Source organism: Triticum aestivum, chromosome 7B, assembly GCF_018294505.1.
Source record: "Triticum aestivum cultivar Chinese Spring chromosome 7B, IWGSC CS RefSeq v2.1, whole genome shotgun sequence".
NCBI lineage: Eukaryota > Viridiplantae > Streptophyta > Magnoliopsida > Poales > Poaceae > Triticum > Triticum aestivum.
Window position 1 is genome coordinate 726205768 of NC_057813.1, and position 12432 is coordinate 726218199.

General features: G+C 48.1%; 1 protein-coding gene across 1 annotated transcript; it reads right to left on the reverse strand.

The window, feature by feature from the left end:
* Positions 1–1823: 1823 nt before the first annotated feature.
* Positions 1824–3758, reverse strand: LOC123157502 (alpha carbonic anhydrase 7). Its single transcript, XM_044575796.1, has 6 exons — positions 3561–3758; positions 3021–3448; positions 2625–2792; positions 2409–2462; positions 2159–2316; positions 1824–2075 (listed from the first exon to the last, which is right to left on the reverse strand). Exons 1-5 carry the CDS (start codon positions 3658–3660, stop codon positions 2209–2211), a joined length of 858 nt encoding a protein of 285 aa, XP_044431731.1. The 5' UTR covers positions 3661–3758; the 3' UTR covers positions 1824–2075; positions 2159–2208.
* Positions 3759–12432: the final 8674 nt, after the last annotated feature.

The following is a 12432-nucleotide window of genomic DNA, read 5'->3' on the forward strand; positions in this document are numbered from 1 at the left end:
ACTATGTGCATTCCTCAATGCAATCTTTCAGAAGGTGATCGACCCAGAAATCCTACCAAGGTTAATGTTTCTACCGTCCGCCACACACCCACCACCCCGACCGATCCGCCGCGCTTCACCACATGTGTCGCCTACCAACATGCGCCACCACGATCTTGGAGGCACCATCGTCGTCTCACCATGGAGTCCGAACCGGGACCGACGGGTACTTGAGGAAGCAGCCAAGAACGAGGAGCGGCAGCTTCAGCAGCCACGCGGCAGGGGACAACCTCCACCGCCATCGGCGGTTACTGACCGGACGCAGCAAGAGGAGCAAACCAGGCACAAAGGCCCGACCGAGCTCGATATGGCTCGTGAAGCTCCCATCACCGCGTTGCAGTTGGCGCGCCGCCGCCTCCGCAACCCCTCGCACGAGCTGCACCTCCGTCCGTCGGAGCCATCGAAGGTCGCGCCGAGCCAGGCCCGCCCAGACCCAGATGGGGCCCCAAAGGGCCTAGATCTGAGCCGTGAAGGCACCGCCGCCGGCCCCCGTGCTAGCCCACCACCAAGAAGCTGCGCCACTGCCTCCACACCATCAAGAGCTACGCCGCTGGAACTGCTGCTGCCCAAGGAGCACAGTCGCGCGCCCGCGACTGGGAAGGAAGGACACCACCGGCAGCCGCCGTAGGCCCGAAGTCGAACCCCAGCCGCCACCACAGGCCACAGCCGTTGCGCGGCCCAGCACACACCTCACCGTCGAGAATCGTCAACCAGAGGGAGCACCACCACACCGACGGGCCCCGTGCACGCCCGACACCGCCACCTGGGATGGAAGCCCTGCAACCTCCATGACCTAGACAAGGAGAGGAAAGCCCCTGCCGCCAGCCACCACGAGGGACTTCGCCCTGGATCTGGCACCGCCGCCCGAGCCGCCCGCGGCGGGAGCGGCGCGGGGGCAAGGAGCGGTTTTTTTTCACTCCGTACGAAAGCAGAATTAGTTCCACTATGTTGCTTCTTGCAGCTGTGGAAACCTCTTTCCAAGCGACGGGATAAGCTGGCCATCGACGAGCTAATCAGGAAGCAGAAGGAGGTGGCGGCAAGGCTTCTCATGATCATTTACCCTCCTTGAGATTATTTTGGTGCTTTAGTGTGTGTGCTCGCTGTTGTCCCCATAATGTTGTGTACTCTTTTTTGCGCGGGTGATGTTGTCCTACGTGGTGCCGTTGTTTGTTGTGGTTCCCGGCAGTTGCTTTATCTATAAAGCGGGACGAGTAGCCTTTTTCGGTGAAAACTTAGTGCCCTTGTGCGGATCCAACAACTTCGTGAATCGCGAGTCACTGGAGCGGCTGCGCAGGGCTTGACAGGTGCATGCCTTCGCTTCTGCGTGCCCCTGTGAATTTCCGAGTACAACCCACGGAATAAATCTCATGAATGTGACATCGGCAGAATGGGCCAAGGTACGCACCAATATATCCTGTGAATCTAGTCGTCGGGCACTACATTGATTCACGGACATGTCTCTGCCTATGGGATAGGGACCATTGACAAGCGTCCATAATGGGAGATCCTTTTGCGATACACAGGTGTGCTGTAATGCATGGCATTATTTGACGGCCCATGCAGACTGCTGTCGTGAATCACATGCATCATATTCACCAAACAAACACTGCTCTCGTGAATCTAGTCCTCTTCCTCTTCTCTCTCTCTCTCTGTCTAGTAACCACGTGAATATCTGGGTCCTACTCAGACGCGTGGCATGTCTCGCAGCCTATCGGATAAGTAGAACAAAACAAACTATGTAATATAATGGCACACTAGACTATGTAATAAGATGGCACACTAGATTGAATCAGATGTCCAATGATTGAAGAAGTAAGTCGCCGAGATGCGCTTTTTATTGAAATATAAAGAAGGAAAACACAAATAAGATGGTCTACAAAGATTGGAGTCTTGTTGTCCAGGTATTGAAAACAACACCAAAAACATGTCCGTGACTTCAATTTTATTATGGAATTAACAAACATCCCCGCTTGGTGCAGAATCATCGTCGTTGCAAATTTTTCCTTGGCATCGCTTTTCTTCGTCGTTGCCAACAACTGAGGGCATGGAAAAATATATAGTTTTCATTAGAAACAACTATTTTCAGTCGACAATAAGGTAGTTAATGATATTATCTTACATTAACACGCATGCTGTCTATCCCTGTGGCTGGCTGAAGTCTTCAGCTAATTAATGATCAGCGGCTGCATAATAACGTTCATGGTGATCATCAGGGCTGAAAAAACTGATATCTCTGTAGTTCACCTTCTGAAGGGGTCTCGCGTTCATATCAAAGCCCTATACACACAACACAAAACAAACAAATATATGCACTTTGCTTCCATGAGAAAAATTGGAGAAATCAATCAACGGAACAACTTAATAATTACATCATGGACGGCGTCCGCGAGAAGCTTCAGCTGCTCACTCGACACGGTGGCAACCTGCAAAACCAAATTCCTACCCTTAAAAATCTCATAAAAAATCGGGGAGTTAGTTGGAAGATGACTGTATCATCCGGAAATCAGGTCCATAAGCCAATATCCCGTAAGTTTAGCATTTGTGATCAAAATGAGGTTGGTAAAAGTCATTAACAACAAAGGTACCCTCTTGATGACGGTCCAGATGACACCCTCGTCGCACCCCGGCGTGGTGAGGGAGCCCATGTATCGGTAGTAGGCTTCGCCATCGCCCCTCGCGACCCAGGGATCAACCACGCCGACGTTCTCCTCCTTCTCATTCGTGCTGGCCATCCTCTGCAAGTAAGACTCCAGCTGCATAGATGCATGCAACAGATTGGTTGGAATCGAGGAACGAATTAAAGATATACTCCCTCCCTTCGCAAATATAAGATGTCTTTAACTTTGTTGTGAATTATATAGACACGCTGGTTTTAGCGCGTTTGTTCACTCATCTCAGTCTATATGTAGACTTTAGTCCATATTTTACGGAGGAAGTAGTATATTTGCAGGAGATGTATAGATTTCGAGAGACCTACGTACCTCATGCAGGAAATGGTTGGGCCTGCCAATCTTGTAGAGGAGGCCGATCACGGCAGCCTTGTTCTCAGAGCTAAGGTGAACCATGTGGAGCTCCAGGTTGTACCGGCGGCCGTTTACGCGGTGCTCGCTGGGGGTGTGCCAGTGCAGCTGCCTGAGGTGATACGCCGTACCGTTGATCCACATGCTCCCGGCGTCGCCGTGGAACATTACCGTGATGTCATGGCCGCGGTTGACGATGGAGGCCTCGGCGGGACGGTAGGAGTGGTTGAGGTAGCCGAGGTGGGGCGTCTGCGAGGCAAGGCGGTCGGAGAGGTCGATGGGCGACTGCATCAGCCCAGTGCCACACGTCGCCCACTCTTCCTTGATATTTCCCCAGTTCTCTGGCCCGTTCTCCGCCCCGCAGACGTAGCTGAACTCCGACTCATCGTCTGCATGCAAGAGATGCATGTACGGACAGGGATGAATTAATTCATGGTATAAGAGTTGACCAAGACATGCGCGCACAAGACGTATAGAAGATTTGCGCTCGACAGAGCTCACCAGTTTCTTGCTGGGCTCTGGCCGCCGGAACGACGGCTGAGAGCAGCAGGAAGAGGAGGAGGGCCGAGACCGCGTCGTGGAGGTGGCGAGCTGAACGCATATTGCTTCTTTGTGTTTTGTGTTGTGTGCCTGCAAGCTAGGTGGGTTATCGAAGAAGGGCAGCCTGGTGGGGTATATATACACAAATTTTCTGGTAAAGTTAGCTGATGCCTGATGGGATGCATCGATATATACTCTGTATATATCCATCCACATGTGGGTTTCAAAAATATCCTATACTAGTAAGTGTATAGTCTCTCCGTTCCTTTTTATTAGGTGTAGTTTTTTATGCAACTAATTTGGGAATAATACGGGACTGAAATCTCATGCTTACAACGTTGATTAGAAAATTGATGATCCTTCCAGTTTTTATTTTAAACACCGTACAATCTCAAGGTAACTCGGTAAATTACGTAAACAATCATTCCGATTCAAGGAGGGATGCAATTGTCATGTGGCTATGAAAAGCTGTATACCTAACAATTTGGAATTTACCTTAGAAACAAATACACCCAATAAACATGTTAGAGCATGTGTAACATATGCTCAGCGAGCGGCCGCGTGCCGCGCGCGTATGGTCCCTGGGTCAGTAGGCTTTATGTGGACAGCGGGAATCACATTCGGTAGAAAACTTGGAAATGTCAGACGTGTCACATGAACTGCTTTAGGTCCCATCAAGGAACGAAGCTGACTGCTTTCACTATACTGTAGATCAAACTTTCACTACTGCAGATCCATCTTATTAAGCCAATAACGCATACAATAAAATTGTTAATATTGTATTCAATGTCAACACTATCACAAACGATTTAACGGAGAAAATTGTGTGTGATGTACCTGCGAACAGAAACATTTTCCTTGAAGCGACTGTGTGGGATGTATATACGAACGAAAACGTTTAGCCGAGACTGACTGTGTGAGATGTACTTACGACCGGAAACGAGTTTGCCTATATAATTATATTTTTTAGCACTACTGTACGTATAACCGTATTTGCTCGTTCGCCGGTCGCACACGACCTCATTTTTCCGAGCGTGTGTGCCAGGTGGGCATATCCACGATGGTTTCTGGGTCGTGTGAGAAGGACCCCCCTATTGCCCACACTCATTTGGCGACGGTTCCATATGCTGTTGCGGAAAGGGGTTAAAAACCGTCTCTATAGCACCGACGTGTACGAGTGACGACATCTATCTTGGCCATGGGTTCCCTGAATACGATGGTACAACAATGGAGGAAGAAGCTGAGCCAGCAATGCGGGAAGAAGCTGAAGAAGAGGCATCAGATGAGTCCGCTGATGATCTTGGTCGGGCCATTACCGATGCAAAGAGAAACTGAGCAAAGTGAAAAGGAGAGGGTGAAGTTGCAGCCCATGTTAGATGATCACAAGAAATCGTTGTACAAAAATTGCAAAGCTAACAAAAAAAAAGTGGGACACCACTGGAATTGCTGCAATGGAAGGCAGAGAATGATGTATCTGACAAGGGATTTGGAAAGTTGCTGATAGTGTTAAAGATGATGCTTCCAAAGGACAACGAATTGCCCGAGAGTACGTACCAAACAAAGATGGCGGTCTGCCCTCTAGAATTAAAGGTGCAGAAGATACATGCATGCCCTAATGACTGCATCCTCTACCGCGATGGGTACGAGGATTTGAATGCATGCTCGGTATGAGATGCATTGCGCTATAAGATAAGTTCATAAAGATTGCAGAAAATAAGCATGACCGCAGTCCATAAAGAGACTGTGAAAGCAACGAAGGTGAAGTCACACCTAGCAGGGTGAAATACCAAGATTGCCACCCCAGTGAGATTAACATGATCCCAGTTGCGACCAACATCAACTGCAAGAAACAATTAATACACGACAATGAATCAGAAATGGTTGATTAGTGAAACAAAATATGCATGGAACAACAAATACCTCTGGCCCTACAGGTGTGCTATTTTTTTTACTTTTTTTGGAAAAGGAGGTTAAAGCCCTCGGCCTGTGCATCAATCGATACATACAACCATCTTTATTAATTATTCACCAAAGATCAGACAAGAATATACGTCAAGCCACCCGAAGTAACCACTCACACCTACAAACTCGATAATATGCAGTGCTCTCACACCACATATCTAAAACCGGTGTCGTCGCCGATCCATCCACATAACATATCGGAACCTACGACCGGTGCAGCAAACCTAAAGTGTACGCCACATGCACACGTTTTAGAAGCTGTCATCATCATTAAACCGCTGACCCATCTTCAGGAAAGAGATCCGTATTATCCTTGCCAGTCCAGTAATCTGTCAACGCCACCACGGCGTCCAATGGCACCACCTCCATGTGCGCAAACTGCTAAGCACGTGGTGATCGCAGCCGGCACACCGCAGCACCATGTTGTCAAGTACCATCAGCCGATGTACCTTGAAGCCTCTGGAGGATCTATCATGCGTAGCACCTGCCGAACAGGCATGACACATAGTAGCACTTGTCGGCCAGGCATGACTTGCCATCTCCACCGAAGCTCCATCCAAGACAAAGCCGCTCCACCTCCTGCCTATGTCATTTAGCGCTACTCCAAGAGAGAAATGACACCGCAGTGACACCATCATCCGATCTAGAAGACCAAATCCTAGGGTTTCCTCCGGGTCAGTACTAGTCGGTCGTCAGTAGTTTTTTTTCTTGAGAACAAAAGTTGTTTACTATGTTGGCTTATTTTTATTATGGACCCAAAGTATGTGAGCTTATATTTTACTTTGGGCCCAATATCTTGTTTTTTTCCTAAGGAACCGCATCCAGTCTAGTGAACGACCTTTTTTTGTCGAAGCAACATGGATGCACCAAGCGGGTGGGCTTGTTTTTTATTTGGGCCTGCCTTTTCTCACAGTGGTGATCAGCCCACGGCCCAACAACGTTTTTTGTTTGACCCTGAACTCTGCACTGCACTCCCTGTTAAGTGAAGAACAGGCTGCAAGTGTATGCGTTAGAGGGGACGGATTTCATGAATTGCTGCATTTTATTCATCACGAGGAGCAAATAATCCATGGACTAACTGGAATTGTCACTCAAATTATCATTACAGGCATGTTTCACTTCACACAAATTCAGCTAGCAAATAATCCCTGGACTAACTAAAACTACTAGCTAGACACAGTAACTAAAACATGGGACCCCTGATACTAGCGTGACACACTAACTGAAACTCTAACAATTTCTAGCGATTGATGAGTGTCAACTAAAATAACCCATTGCAATGACACAACAATACAATGCTCCAGCCATCATATTTGCTTGCTACCTCAAATCGATCAGCTGCTTTAGTTGCTTGCCCATTTTCTTCAATTTACACTTCAGTTCAGCACTGTCCATCATCGGATCGGCTCTGTCCGCCAAATGGGGGCGGGTTACACAGCAAGCGCCCCCCCTCCCCCCAAATTGAGCTCTTGGGTTGATGCCTCCAATTTCAATCTCTCAACATACTCATCTAGCCACTCGAAATGCCCACATTTCTTCAGAACCTGGAAAACGGGGGTCGGCGGCGCGTGGACCATCGATCCAGCACCCAAATTCGATTGAAAATAAGAAGATCGGGAGAAATTAGACAATATGATTGGTGAAGTACACAGATTTAACCTGCCCCGGCTGTGGCCTGCTCAAGCATTTCACGAACTCGTGCCCATGGTTGCCATTTTCTTTCGTCACACAAGTCAAACGCTTCAGAGGCTCCATGCGCGGGAAATCGGGGCATCTTGTCAATGACACTGGACCGTACCATGGCCATGACTGGCGGGAGGCTGAAGTCGAGCTAGACATCACTCGCCGGCCGGTGCTGTCGCACTTCGTTATCGGAGAAGAGGAAGAACAAGGTGGGTGAAAGGAAAGGGGAAGGGCAAACAATGGGGCTGGATCGGGTCGGGGCCCGCTGATGAGCACGAGCATGCTCATGTGGATAAGTTGTGGGTCCCGCACACATGTGAGTAAGTGGTGGGTCCCATATTGATGTGGATAACTGGTTGGTCCCGCATGTCAATGGGGCCGGAAATGTCGTACTCGAACGACGAAAACTGCCCGGGGGAGTGCGACTGGTGCCACGACGACCGAGGTATGTGCGACTAGTTCCTTGAGCTGGACGAAGATCGACGCTTCAGCATTAAACTCGAGGAGACCTTCGATGTTGAAACGGTACGCAACAAGGACAATAGTTTTTTCGTAATTAAGCACGACTTCAACTATTTTAACGTGTATTTTTCATCTTTTCCAATTCGACTAGCTTATCCCATGCTATGCAAGACGCTATGTCTTGGAGAGGATGGGTTTTGAAGACCATGAAAGTATGGAAACCAAAAAAATTCACCTAAGGACCCATCATGGTGTGGATTTTGAAGTAAAGATGTACAATTCTGAGAGTGTAACCCATTTTGGTTACAAAAATTGGGAAGCACTTTGCAAGATGTATGGTTTTGATGAGGGTATGCTTGTCATCATGGATCTTGGTGATCCTACAGTCGAGCAAGATAATATGGACATTTGGGTCCTTGTTGATACACTTCCAAATCTTCCCCCATGTGAGCTTCTCAAACATAGTTATTAAGTAATTTATATTCTTTATTTTAAAATAGTTGACAACTTATTTTCATTGACAGCTTAATTTCATTCTTCAAAGAATGTGCGGAAGATGGTAGATAAAACCCACTACACCGATGGCTCCGAATTAACTTATAAGGAGAAAAATCATCTGATCGCATTTTGTACTGATCTTGAGAATTACAATATCTACAATCGAACTCCTCAACATAATGGTCAATACGTGCCACTAATGCACGTGTTGAACTACGGTAACTACCATGGAGATACCCTGGTAAGATTTTTTACTATTACGACATCCGTGCATCTTTTTGCATACTTCTAAAACTAGTACATCATTGCTAACTAAGAAGTTATTACTATGTTTTTCAACAGATAATCCCGAATGATTGTGTGCCTCATCTGATGTATACGCACGGTCGCCTTGATGTTTTGAACATACAACCAGGTCGTCCTACGAATCTCAACTGTCCATACCGGATTTGTAAAAGAAGAGGAGACATGACAATCAAAGAATGGAAAAAATGGATGGACAGTCGTAAGGAGCTTTTTGGAAGCAAAAGGAAGCGAAGTGCAAGAATTGGAGATAGGATGATCTCCATTCTTCATAATGGAGAGTCAGGGTCTATATTGTTCTATGCTATTTTACCTTAAGGGTGTTTAGGTCCTACCTGATACTGATGATCATGTGCTAAGAACAATTATGTAGGGTTGGGTTCGATGACTACGAGGATGATGATCGTATGACTTGTTATTAATAACGAGTAGAAGTTGTATGATGATGCATGATTAGTAGGATTTGTTATTATATATGATGATGTATGATGCGAGCATGAAGAGTTATTATATATCAGCGGGTGAAATGAACATAGCAGTAACATTGGTAAACCAAGCACGAAGATATAAGAGAGGACACTTCTCTCTATTAGCTAGCTAATAACAGCCTAAATTAACACCCAAAACCCCTAAACCAACCACTTAAAAAAAAAAGAAAAATCTCAGCTCCAGCCAGCTGCTGACGCGTGGAAGGCTTTTGGTCCCGGTTTATGTCACCAACCGGGACCAAAAGCCCCCCTGCCTGGGCTGCCCGCAGTGGCCACGTGGAGGCCCATCTGTCCCGGTTCGTGTAAGGACCGGGACTAAAGGGGGAGGCATTAGTATCGACCTTTTAGTCCCGGTTCTTAAACCTGGACAAAAGGCCCTTACTAACTGGGACAAATGCCGTGTTTTCTACTAGTGAATTGCTAACCTCTTGTGTCTTGCATTTCATGGTTAAAGAGGGCCATGTCGCCTAGGAGCTATAGTTGGCTTAAAAATATCGCACGAGAGCAATTTTCATCAACTACGTCATACTTCTTCCAATTCACCTCAAAGATGTTGCACAGGAGTTCATTCACTTAAATTAAACAAACTAGGCAGTTGCATTTTAGATGCCAAGTGTTTAGAACTAGACTACATCTGAGGCAACGTTAATTTTTTCTAGGCACTTTCTCTCAATTTCTTCACAGTTGAGGAAAATAAGCATGACCGCAGTCGATAAAGAAAGCAGCGAAGGTGAAGTCACGCCAAGAAGTGTGAAATACGAAGATTGCCATCCCCAATGAGATTAACATGATCCCAGTTGTGACCAACATCAACTGCAATAAACAACTAATACACGACAATGAATCAGAACTGGTTGATTAGGGAAACAAAATATGCGTGGAACAACAATTACCTCTTGCCCTGCAGGTGTGCTAATTTTTTTTTGGAAAAGGAGGTTAAAATCCCTGGGCTCTACATCGATCGATGATACAACCATCTTTATTAATTATACACCAAAGATCTGACAAGAATATACATCAAGACACCCGAAGCAACCACTCACATGTACAAAGTCAATAATATGTAGTGCTCTCACTCCACATATCTAAGACCGGTGTCGTCGCCGATCCATCCACACGAAACAAACCTCGCTACATGCACACGTCTTAGAAGCCGTCATCATCATTGAACTGCTGACCCATCTTCAGGAAAGAGATCTGTATTATCCTTGCCTGTCCAGTAATCGGTTGACGCCACCACGGCGTCCAACGCCACCAACTCCACACGCGCAAACTACTGAGGACATCGTGATTGCAGCCGGCACACCGCAGCACCATGCCGCCAAGTACCACCATGCGATGTAGCTTGAAGCCTCTGGAGGATCTATCGTTCGTAGCACCTGCCGAACAGGCATGCTGCATAGTAGAACCTGTCGGCCAAGCATTACTTGACATCTCCACTGAAGCTCCGTGCAAGATAAAGCTGCTCCACTTACTGCCTCTGTCATCTAGCGCTGCTCCAAGAGAGAAATGACACCGCAGTGACACCATCATCCGATCTGGAAGACCAGATCCTAGGGTTTCCTTCGGAGCAGTACGAGTGGGTTGATAGTAGTTACACGACGATGCCTTCATGAAGGTAACGACACTGAACACCGCCATCGCCCACTGTCGGCTTGGTTTTCACCGGCAAGTATGTCTCCCTTGCTCACGACCGAGACTAGATGACGGATCTTGAGATCCGACAACCCAGTATTCAGGCTGACCACCTCCGATGAAGGAGATGACCACCACCGCAAGCCCAGGATCACCACCCCAGTCGTCTGGGTGTCGACGGAGGAGAACCGATCTGGGATGGGAATCTTCAGATCCGCGGGTGTTCTAATTTATGGAAGTTGTTAATTCGCATGCTTCGGGCTTCCCTCTCTTCTTGTTGTCCAGGTGTTTGGTAAGTCACAGGTGGATTATGACCGTGGAGTAGAGGAAGGTGATGGCGGTAAAGATCACGTCATACGAGTACCCCAGTGCCCCAGATCCGTCCGCAAACAAAAGGAGTAACTCAGGAAGAGAACAAACATGAACAAATTGACCACCACGTACTACATAGACACACGGATAAGGATCATTGATAGATTGATGGACGTGCAAACTCACATGAACACACCAAGATCAAATTAGCCTTGGTATGCATACAGTCATGCCATGATTTAGTGATGGTATCACGCATGTACGTACCTGAAAGACACTGTAATCGTCGTCGCCGAGGTGCGCCGCAGATCCAGCCGCCGGCAACGGCTGCCCATTGCCTTGGTCTTCGTAGAACTGCTGCTCGGCAGCTCGTTGGAGATTATCTCCATCATGGCACCTAACAAACGTGCTGCGGGCAATCAAGGACAGAGGGATGGAAGGTAACAAACTACGTTTCTACCTGGATATTTTACTAACAAAATCTATCTCTAGCTCTAAACAGTGTTAAAAGGATAGAAAGGGAGGGATTGATTGGCGTGATGCGTTAGATGTATGATGAGTTGTATTATTGAGCCTCGAGGGCGAGTATATATTGAGCACAAGACTTGGAGGGCAAGACGTCTCTGATAAGGTAGGAGATGGATTACAAATCCTAGACTACCAAATACACACATATCCCAAATATATCTCTAACATCCCCCGGAGTCGTAGCGATAGCGTTGCGAACAACAGGAGTGTCACGGACGGTCAGACTGGAGAGAAGAGCAGCCAACGGGCTGACATCCCCCCACAGTCGGAGTGGGAGCGACGTGGATGCGTTGACTGTAGAGGGAGCCGACGAGTTGCTCAAGCGGATGATAACCCTTTGTGCCGATGTCGAGGTAGCCAAGAGCGTAGGGTGGTGTAGCCCTGGTCAAGGTAGTCGTGCGAAGAACGCCGTGGTCGATGTCGAGTTAGGGTAGCTGGTGTCGAGGGTATCGCCGTGTAGCCCCAGGCGCAAGGGGGCGCCAAGTTAGTCATGGGCGCATTGATGTCGAAGTAGTGGTGCGCCAGGGAGAAGACGCTGTTGACGAGGCGTCGTGCCGGGTTTGCCAAGCACGGGGACACATCGTAGATGAAGGCACGCGTTGGTGTTGCCAGCACCGGGCATGCGTAAACGGATGAAGACGAAGTTGACGAAGCGCCGCACCAGGCTTGCCAGGCCCGGGGACACGTCGTGGACGAAGGCACGCATCGGTGATGCCAGGACCGGGAATGCGTAGACGAGGGACCTGCACGAGCTGTACGTCATGTCGGAGAAGTCGGAGGGGCCAGCAAAGAAGAACTTGACGATGATTCTGGCGTCCATCGGCGCGGGGCCGATGTCACCAACGATGGTCGGAGTAGATGAAGTGGTCGGGATAGATGACTGCGACGCTGGCGATGGGCTCGTGCTTGGACGAAGACGAAGGGGGTGGACGGGCGGCGGCGGCTAAAGAGGTAGTGTCGGT

What these genes read in the sequence shown, in the direction of transcription:
- LOC123157502 (XM_044575796.1), bottom strand. Translation starts at nt 3,660, where the DNA reads ATGCGTTCAGCTCGCCACCTCCACGACGCGGTCTCGGCCCTCCTCCTC. An exon ending in CCAACCATTTCCTGCATGAG is followed by an intron (nt 2,793 to 3,020) that starts GTACGTAGGTCT and finishes GCATCTATGCAG; the next exon opens with CTGGAGTCTTACTTGCAGAG. An exon ending in TCGCGGACGCCGTCCATGAT is followed by an intron (nt 2,317 to 2,408) that starts GTAATTATTAAG and finishes TTGTGTGTATAG; the next exon opens with GGCTTTGATATGAACGCGAG.